Here is a 10,732-nt window from a genome sequence, read left to right as displayed (position 1 = left end):
TGGTATACAGTTCCAGGTTTCGTACTGGAAGTGTTTTTCCATCAGCTTCTTTAAGCTTGGGAGCCATGTTTGAAGGTGCATTAGTTGGAAGATTATCCTTTGAAGCAGCTGGAGATGCTGACAAAACAGGGATCATTGTCGGGATTATGATGATTTCTGCTTGGAAGACATTTTATTGTATCCGGTACTGAGGTTTTTGGAAACTTTTCAGGTTTGAGGAGAAATGCAATATGTAATACAGAAACAAATGCTAGATGCAAAAAGGTAACAGTTTATAGTCATCCATATAATGAGTAATCTCATCCAATTAGAATGGAACTGAGAAAATGAATAATTGTGCAATTAGGGTTTAAATTAATTATGATTACCTGTGAGATATTGCTTAAACAGAGAGGCTTTAAGGTATTGTCAGAATATCAGATAATTAGGTTCCTATCTGATGCATTTCAAAAGGAATTCCACCATTTGGTACAGAGGTAAGAGAATCCTGACATGTAGATTACACTTTTACAGCTGGGATAGTGAAGGGTTAGATAATCTCTTGAACAAGGGAGAGAGCTGATGGTTTGTTTTCTCCCTTTGGATCAGGGGCAGACTGAGGGTGGTCTGGGTCCCCTGCCCAGCTGCTGCCCGACACCCCCCCTACCGCCATGCTGCTGCCTCCCCTACCACCGCAGCCGATGTCCCTACTGCCCCAGTCCTACTTGAAGGGCCATGATGGTCTAGTGGTCTCTGCGGGGGAGGGGGGAAGCATGTTCTTTCCTGCCCATTGCGCTGGTGCTAGTCCCCCATCTGTCAGTGCTGCCATATTTTCAAAATGGCAGCCGAGACTTCCCGTGGTAGTCTCGCAGGTTTTGCCAGTGTCATAAGACTTCCACAGGGAGTCTTGGCTGCCATTTTTAAAGTAGGGTGGTGCCGGGCAGGGGGAATAGCGGCAGCACAATGGGCAGGAAAGAATATGTTCTCCCCCCCCCCCCTGCAGAGGCCACTAGATTACCAGCGGTGCGCCTTTAACGGTAAGACTGGAGAGGGCTGTAGTGTGCAGCAGGCATCCAGGCAGAGCCTCTGGGCCCTCGGGCACTGCCCAGTTGCCCGAATGGTCAGTCCGCCCCTGCTTTCGATATGTGTTTTTTTTCTTTTCAGTGACTGGTAATTTTGCACTGAGGCACAAAACCCTTTAAAGATGTTTATAAAAGAGTGACAAATCAAGTTTTGAAAAATAAAAGGGATGCAAAACAGAGAGGGAGAATACTGTTTATTAACATTTTGAAAAAGTTGGCTCCTATGAAATGCACTGTTAGGTCTATGAGAAGGCTATTTTTTTTGTGTGTTTAATTTTTATTTCCACACCGAAGAGGACGAACACGGCAAAGCTTATCTATACTGCAACAATCTTAAAATCTAACTCGTGCATTCTATCATCTCCCTTGAATACAACCGAGCCATTTTCAGAGCCCTGCTGGAGTCTAGCAATTCAGTGTGACAATGCCGGTTTACCACGGGAGTTATGTCCAATAAAAAAGGTATCATCTTATTTTCTTTTCCATTTTTTATTTTGTTTGATTTCTATTGATAACCACGGGAGGAACAAACGAGTCTTTTTACTATGGTTCTGCTTTATCCGTACGCTAACCGAACCATTGTTCACAGTTGTCGCTGTGCCTGTTGCACAAGACCAGAACTGCAGCAACTCTGCTCCTATGTTCTGATGATGCACAACGGCGTGCGCACTGCGCAGCCATTACAGATCGCGTTGTTTGGTCACTTTCGCTTTCCGTACATAGCCATCCTGACACGTGACAGAGAACCGATAAAAGGAGCGGGGCGCGAGGCCTGCTGGGACGGACTAAGGAGCTCGTAAGTTCCTGCGGAGGTAGTATGGCGTCGACAAGCCGGTGAGTATCTTTTCAATACCGGTGGTGGTTAGAGGGTTTTTTCTCTATGGCGAGAAAGGTCGTCGTTGTTGCTGAAATCACTGGTAGATGTAGTTTCCCGCAATTCTGTATGTCTTGAACTGTGAAGTAGAAGAGGTCCCAGGCGCTGACACAATGGGAAGGAAAGAAGGAAGCAAAAAAGAGGGCAGGCAGGAAGGGGCCCTTGGTTCCTCTAAATTTAAGGGTATTTTTATTCTTATCCATTTCACATGACATCGGTTCATAGTCATATCTTTCACTTGAGTTGTCAGATGAAATATTTATCCGATGAGCAGATGTAGTCAGGGTAGTGTGGCTAACTGAGATGTTTTAAACATTGTTATTAGTCGCTGTATTCTGGTTTTATTTAGTAGCCAGTATTTCGGCACGGTTTTATTCTTTTACATGGTTTTCCTTTATAATCCTAGTCATAATTAAACTACTAGATTAGGTATATCTGTTGATTTCGGGTGACTGAATATTATTATTTTTTAAAAACCTGTGGCTTTGACGAACTTGATAGTTTTTTTATGCTTGTCTTTAGAGGTGAGAAGTAGAGACGGGAAGTCTTATGTTGGCTGTATTGTAACCCACCTTGAACAGTATTGCATGGGATTTGGCGGCGTGTTAATTAGTAATATAACATTCTTTTTTTAAACATGACAGTTTAGTTTCTGAAATACCAACTGTACCTAATGTAACTTAAGTACTACCTTAAGACCGGAGCGCTTTTTGTTTTGACGGCCGCCGCCGCTGCTTACAGTATTCAGCGATCACCAGCTATAACCCAGCGGTTCTCTATACCCCTCTTTCCGTGGCGAATCTTGAAGGAGGTTAAACAAGGAGGTTTAATAGACTGGAGTGGAAGTGAGCCTATCTAGTTTACTGTAAGCAGGGAAGCCATTTGGTTAATCTCTGTTTCAGCAGTCCATGAAATTTTATTAATTTATAATGGTACAGGGATAAGAGATGCAAAATACAAGGAATAATCAAATAGATCAAAGAATATCAATATGTATATAACAGAGGAGGTAAAGGGGGGTGGGAATAGGGAAAAGCAAATTTTATTTATTTTTGTTGCATTTCTATCCCACCTCTTTGCAGGCTCAAAGTGGCTTATAATACATCATGAGTAGTGGAGGAATGTTAATAGATAAATATTTGGTATTGCAGGATCTTGGTCAGCATGATGATAATAAAACAAACATAATAAAATTATAAATAAAATCAATACAGAACCTGCAATTTACTTAGAATTAGATAAAATTAATAAATGCAATTAGAACCAAAAGGCTACGTGCAAAAACTACAATCAAATATTATGGAGAGCTCTTGTTTAAAGAAAGATAAGTTTTTAAAGGCAACCACACTTTGTCAAAATATAAGGAATTTTTAGCTTGGATGGCTAAAGATAAGTCAGATTTGTGAATTTGTAAAACAGAATGCCACCAAAGAAAGAAGTTATCCTTCCAATTTGCTAAAACCATTTTTAGACCTATAGCAATTAACATTGTCATATAATTTGGAGGAATATTTATCTAAAACCTTTTCAATAACAGGCGAACCAAATATGACTTTACTGATTGAAAGTATTTCAGATAAATGAAAAATATCAGAAATCACACACCAAATATTATTCCAAAATTTGAAGGTTTTAGAACAATCAAAAAGAATATGATTAAAGGTTCCTATAGCTGATTTACAAGACCAACACAAGTTATTGTCCAAGAGACCAGCAATTTTCATTTTATTAGGAGTCCATAACGACCTGTGATGAAGAAAGAAGAGAGAGTCTTTGCAGATGCTATAGGTCTACTGATTTTGGTCCAGAACAAACTCCACTGCTAATCTGTCAAGTAGCATTTCAGCTCAGATTCCCATATAGATTGTAGACTAGATTTACCACTGTAGAATGAAGTAATCATGAACTTGTATAACTTGGAGACATGACCTTTTGATGTGATTGAAGAGACAAAATCAAAAAGAGAAGGGAGCAGCCAGTCTTAAGGATGATAAATAAGTCTGGATGGAGTCAAAACAATGCTTCAACTGAATCCAACGGAAATATTGAGTAGATTGCAGATTGAACTGAGTTTGAAGTGCTGAGAACGGTTTCAATTTGTTGTTTGAAAAAAATGCTACTGTGAAATCATTCTTTCCATTGGAGAGGATGGTTATTTTTGCAAATATTAGGGTTATACCATAAGGATGACTTCAGTGAAGTATCAGATGGAATGACCATAAGATTATCTAGTTTTAGTAAAGATGAAAATGCAGAGGAGATCAAGGGGTCTTGTTTTAATTTGTCTATAAGCGTTAATCTCTGTTTCCACTCCGCCGCACATTCATTGCCGTTCACTCAAAACACAGCATGTAAACTATGAGCTGCTGCATCCACGTTGTCGTTCTTTATTGTAACAAGTCTAAAGCTGTTTTTGTTGGATAGGTGGTGCCTTACAAGGTGTAGGAGAAAAGACATAATTGAATATCACTAAAACGACTTAAAAAATTATTGTAGCTAGTAGAAACAGCAATTATAAATTCTGTAGTTTGTGCTAAGTTTTCTTCACTGTTCTTCTATACAATTCAGATGGCCAGATTTCAGTGAGAATATCCTGTTTCCTGATGGGTTCATCTTAACTGTTGTAATCTGCCCATAGGCGGTCAGTGGCCCAACTGTTTGGGGAGGCTAAAGGGAGAGGGGTTAGGGCTGGTGCCAGGGGTTGGGCTTGCATCCATAATTGTCTGACAACACACAGAAAAAAAAAGTAAGTCACAATACCTTTTATTAAATTTAGATATTAGATATGTATCATATGTCAAAGAAAAAAATTGGTTGCTCAAAGCATATTTTAACCAATGTATACTATTCAAAAATGTTATCAATTATTAAACTTCTATTTCCATCCATGGAAAATCCCAAAGTGAAATGGTCTCATTAGTGAAGTAACATCCGGCGACTAGACCTCGCATCACAGGTGTCAATGATCTGCTCAGTGTTAATATCACCAGCAAGATCACTTTCAGTGTTCAGTAAACATAAAGCTGTCAGTCTTTCTTGACCCATTGTGGATCTCAGCCAGTTTCATACACATCTCATATGAAGGCAAAATACTGAACTGGAAAGTTACCTCAAGAAGTCAGACTCAGCATGTAGCAGTACAAGAGAAATTAAAACTTAAATGCAAAATATCACAGATGCACATTTCCAAAAGCTGGCATATTCTGAATAAAATACTTTTTTCTACCTTTGAGCATTTAGTTTTTCTATTTGCTTTGGTCCCAGTGTCTTCTGTTTTATGCAGTGTCTTCTTTCCATTTGATATTTTTTCTCTCACCATGTCCACCATCCTCCTGTGTCCTTATGCATCCTGTCTACTATCTGTAGCCCTGTCCCTATCCTTCAGTGTTCCGATCCAGCTCTTAAATTCAGCAGTTTCCCCTTCATCCATATCCAGCATGTCTCCTCACTCCCCTCCATCCATGTGCATCTACTTTCCTTCCCTCCATCCATGTCCAGCATTTCTCCTCTCTCCCTTCCCCTCCATCCTTGTTCCTTTGTCTTTTCTTCCCTCCATCCCTGTCCAACATTTCTCTTTTCCCTGCCCTCCACTTTATCCATGTCCAGATTTCTCCTCCCTTCCCTCCCCTCCATCCATGTGCATCTCCTTCCAGTCTTCCTTCCCCTCCATCCATCCATGTCCAGCACCTGCCCTCTTTTTCTCCTACCCTTCCATCCAGTGTCTTCCCTCTTTCTCTCTCTCCATCCTTCCACCTATTACCCTCTCCCAATCCTTCCGTCCATTGTTTCCCTCTCCTTCCATCCATTGTCTCCCTGTATCTCCCCTTCCTTCTAGACAGTTCTCTCTCTCGACCCTTTTCCATTCAGCATGTCCTCTCTCTCCCCATCCTTCCAGCGTCTTTCCTGTTTCCCTCCCTACCCTTCCATCCAGTGTCTTCTCTCTGGCTCTCCCCTGCTCTTTTCCATGGCCCCTCTTTCTCTTCCCATCTCTCTCTGGCTTTCCCCTGCTGTTTTCCACTCTCTCTCTCTCCTCCAGCGTCCTCACTTCCCTACCGTTTGCAGCCATGTTCTCTCCCTCCGGGTCTCTTTACAGCATGCGCTGACACAAAAACAAAAAGAAACGCGGGGCTACAGCAGCCTTCAGGCATGCGCTGTCGACTCTGCTGGTCCTCTGCCCCCGGAATGGGAAATTGATGTAAATGGGGGCAGAGGACGGCAGAGCTGACAGCGCATGCCTGAAGGCTGCTGCGGCCCCGCACTTCTTTTTGTTCTTATGCTGGCTGTGGAGAGAAGCGGCTAAGCGCGGTGCTTGTTCTTGTCGCTGCTCAACAGAAGTGGCGGCAGTAGAATTCAGTGGGAGTCTTAGAAGGTTTGCATATCGGGGCTACATTTGGAGGAGGAGGAGGCAGGCGGGGAAGGTCACAGCTGGGCTGGGGAAACTTAGCCTCCCCAAGCCTCTTATACGGGGCGCCTGTGCATCTGCCTTGGGAAGCCTGATGTTTATAAAGACGATGGAATATATTGAAATTAAATGGAAGTAGAATTAAACTCTCCGTTCATTGGGGCACATGGGGCACATTTCATCTGTTTTGTTGACATTTATCTTTTAGATACACAAATGGATTATTCTGTTTTGAACATGTTTCAGGGGCAAGTGGTTTTATAAGTCCAAATAAAAATAAATATTTTGTTTCATGCAGATTTATTTTGTTTAAACATAACTACATGGGCTATAAGCCCCTAATGTAGTCCATTGGTTTTCTTATATTTTGTTCTTGTGATGATTTATACTATGCCAAAACTGAAAACTCTTAATTCTGTCTCCTTGAGGTTAAATGAGGGGACATGGGATGAGCTTATCTGGTCCACAGGAGGCGGTATGACTATAAAGTTGAAGCCGATTCCCCCTTAAACAGCCATCTCTGTTTGTCAAAAACAATAGTAAAGTAGATTTGCATTCTGTTATTGGGGGGGGGGGGGAGATTTAAGAGGAGTTGTGGGGGGCTGCTGGAATTTTCAAGGGTCTGTGAAGGGGGGGGGGGGAGGGTTATTTTCCAAATATGTTGGTCAGTACTCCAGAAGCTGCTTTATTTCCAATGCTGTATTGTGGTTTTCATTGGAGCGCTAGATGCCTGCTTTTGCCTTCATGATGTCAATAAAGATAGTTCTCTATAAAAATACTTGCAAATGTTTATGCCTATGTGTGTGATTTTTTTTTTAATTTGACAGAAATGTTATGTATTTGAAAGCTTAACCTATGAACATATCACATAAAATTTGAAATCAGCAAAACAGATCTCATCAGAAGGGCTGCATACACCAGGATCCTTATGTATGCAACCCTTCTGATGAGAAATGCACCAGGATCCAGATGTATACAGTCCTTTGTATGAGAAATAGAGCTGAATCTAGGTGTATGCTGCCCCTCAGACAATGAATACAACTGGATCTAGGTGTAAACAGCCCTTCCAGAAAGATTTGGAGATATGAAAAGAGAGTTTCTGCTGTGTCTAGCAGGTACAATCATTTTTAATGCCATGTTTTGAGTGAATGGCAATGACTGCTGCGTGGGGGAGTGGAAACAGAGATTAACCAAATGGCTTCCTTGCTTACAGTAGACTAGATAGGCTCAGTTCCACTCCAGTCTATTAAACCTCCTTGTTTAACCTCCTTCAAGATTTGCAATGGAAAGAGGGGAATAGAGAACCGTAGTTCTGGGATATGGTTAGTGATTGCTGCAAACTATAAGCAGCGGTGGCTGTCAAAACAAAGAAGCGTTCCAGTCTTAAGTTGGTACTTAACAGATCCGGAAGATTTTGGGGATCTTGCAGATCTGGCTTTTACACCGTCCCCAAGCAGCGGCTGTCAGAACAAAGAAGCGCTCTTCCCCTTTTGACATAACATTACCATCGCATGGGGGCTCGCAACTTTTAAGGAGGACAAGATTGGTACGCAAATAGGAGGGTTCGGAAGAATAATCTTCAGTGTTAAATCAACAGTCTTCTTTAAAAAATTTTTTTTTGAGAGGATATATGTAAAATGTCCCTATCTAAATGACTGGGTAAAGGAAAAAAAAAGAACTTTTAAAGGTTTTATAATCGAATCCGGGAGGATCCCACAGTATCTTTCTTTTATCTTTTGCCATCATCTTGGGTTTCGGGATGCAAACAAATAACTGGGATTTGTATGCCTTAAGAAACAGTATTTTTACTAATGTGTTGGGGTTAGTAGAATGAAGTGGAGGTGTAGCCTACTGGTTAATGTAGCAGCTTGGGAACAGGGTTCAATTCCTACTACAGTTCCTTGTGACTGTGGGCAAGTCACTTAACCTTCCATTGCCCCAGGTACAAAATAAGTACCTGTACATAGTATGTAAACGGCTTTGATTGTAACCACAAAAAGATGGTATATCACATCCCATTTCCTTTCCCTTTAATCATATTTCTGAAGATGGCGCACAACAAAATTCATAAGCGTTGGTCCATTGATTTTTATGATATACATGGCAGAATGAGTTTTCAGGGCTTGGAATTCATAATTTTACTAACACAAGACAGTATCTAAATTAACGAAATCATAAAATGAAATTACTGGAGAGTAATCAGTAAAATACAAATGGACCAAGCAGCATTCGAAAAACAATTTGGGCAAGGTCTTGAAGGAAAAGTGCAGAAATGAATTGGTTGGGAAAACTGTTACTTATCTCTGGACGTGAACTTTGAGAAATTACTTGGTGAAAATTGGCGCAGCAGTACACTTTGTATGTTTTTTTGGACAACGGACTGCTGGAGAATTGATCTTTTTAATAGTTTTATAATTTACTAGGAGCCGGATAGTGGATGGCTCATTAGGGAAACATTTTTCGTTGTACGACCCCTGATGCAGTTACTGAATGCTGAAAAACAGTCTGTGTCAGGTTAATGATGTACAGCATCGATTTACACCACTAATTAAAGGGCCTGTTCTGGTTTTGAAGACTCTTAGTGCTTTTTTTCTTTTGAGAATTGGCCACAGTGGTAGGATACAGGGCTATTGAAGAAACCCAGAGCAGCAGTGCTGCCCATGGACTGCTTAATCTAGAATCACATACTAGCCAGTTCTCACAATACTGCATCATAATATTATATATTATTGGTTAATCCCACTTGGCTGTGCAGGAACTTCAGACCTGATTTATGCTCCTTAAATATTTTCCACATATTAGGATGGCCTTACATTATTTGACAAAATTCCAACACAGAATGTGCCTTTGTCATTGAATGGGATGGAATGCAGATAGTTTTGTCTCTTTTGTTTGGTCTTCTCTGCTATGTTAGAAATTTGGGAGAGGAAAAGATACAAATGCTAAATTAATTAATGGATGCAGATTTAGTTAAAATATTATCCAGCAGAAGAATATTAGGAAGGAATGGAAAATAAAAATGAGGATGTTATAATGCCTTTGTATCACTCCATGGTGTGACCTCATGTTGAATACTGTGTGCAGTTCTGGTTACTGCATCTTAAAAAAGATAATAATGGAATTAGAAAAGGTACAGAGAAGGGTGACGAAAATGATAAAGGGGCTGGGGCGACTTCCCTATGAAGAAAGGCTGAAACAGCTTGGAGAAAAGATGGCTTAGGGGAAATATGATAGAGGTATATAAAATACTGAGTGGAGTAGAACGGGTAGACGTGAATCGCTTGTTTACTCTTTCCAAAAATACTAATACTAGGGGGCATGTAATGAAATTACAAAGTAGTAATTTTTAAAATGAATCGGAGAAAATATTTCTTCACTCAACGTGTAATAAAACTCTGGAATTTGTTGCCAGAGAATGTGGTAAAAGCAGTTAGCTTAGCGGAGTTTAAAAAGGTTTGGACATCTTCCTAAAAGAAAAGTCCATAAGCCATTATTAAAATGGTCTTGAGGAAAAACCACTGCTTATTTCTGGGATAAGCAGCCTAAAATGTACTGTTTTGAAATCTTGCCAGGTACTTGTAACCTGGATTGGCCACTGTTGGAAACAGGATACTGGGCTTTGATGGACCTTCAGTCTGTCCCAGTATGGCAGTACTTATATACTTATGTAAGAGAGTGGCTAACTATCTTTATAGGGTGAGATGGAGAGATTGGTGCTGCCTTTTTGTTCTTTTAAATTCAGGAAAGCCTTGAAGTACAAGTCTGGAAACATAGGATGCTTGGTTTTGCTTGATCTGCATAGTAACATAGTAAATGATGGCGCATAAAGACCTGTATGGTCCATCCAGCCTGCCCAACAAGATAAACTCATTTTACATGGTATGTGATACTTTATACTCGAGTTTGATTTGTCCTTGCCATTCTCAGGGCACAGAACATAGAAGTCTGCCCATCACTTTTATTGTACTAAGTTCTGAAGCTAACGTCGAAACCCCTTAAAATTTACACCCTAGCCCATCCATATCTATTCAGTCACGATCAGGGCGTAGACCGTAGAAGTCTGCCAGCACCGGTTTTGCTTCCCAATTACTGGCATTGCCACCTAATCTCTGCTAAGATTCCGTGGATCCATTCCTTCTAAGCAGGATTCCTTTGTGTTTATCCCACACGTTTGAATTCCATTACCGTTTTCATCTCCACCACCTCCCTCGGGAGGGCATTCCACATATCCACCATCCTATCTGTGAAAAAATACTTCCTGACATTACTCCTGAGTTCTCCCCCCTTCAAACTCATGTCCTCTAGTTCTACTGCTTTCCCGTCTCCGAAAAAGGTTTGTTTGCGGATTAACACCTTTCAAATATTTGAACGTCTCTATCATGTCACCCCTGTCTC

The 10,732-nt window shown here is 40.8% G+C and overlaps 1 protein-coding gene across 2 annotated transcripts in view; it reads left to right on the top strand.

The window, feature by feature from the left end:
* The first annotated feature begins 994 nt into the window (after positions 1-994).
* Positions 995-10,732, top strand: part of GTF2B (general transcription factor IIB) — a 63,063-nt gene continuing 53,325 nt past the window's right edge. The window contains exon 1 of one of the 2 annotated variants that reach the window (XM_030206048.1): positions 995-1,016. Coding sequence is in view for 1 of the 2 variants with exons in the window: in XM_030206047.1 (XP_030061907.1) it covers positions 1,879-1,895 (17 nt within the window). In the remaining variant the exon portion in view is untranslated. Of the gene's footprint in view, positions 1,017-1,831; positions 1,896-10,732 lie in introns of those variants that run through there. The other variant, XM_030206047.1, reaches the window with a different exon arrangement.

The sequence above is a fragment of the Microcaecilia unicolor genome, chromosome 6 (genome assembly GCF_901765095.1).
Source record: "Microcaecilia unicolor chromosome 6, aMicUni1.1, whole genome shotgun sequence".
NCBI classification, from domain to species: Eukaryota; Metazoa; Chordata; class Amphibia; order Gymnophiona; family Siphonopidae; genus Microcaecilia; species Microcaecilia unicolor.
Note: the sequence above shows the minus strand (reverse complement) of the source record. Positions and strands in the feature narration are given on the sequence as shown.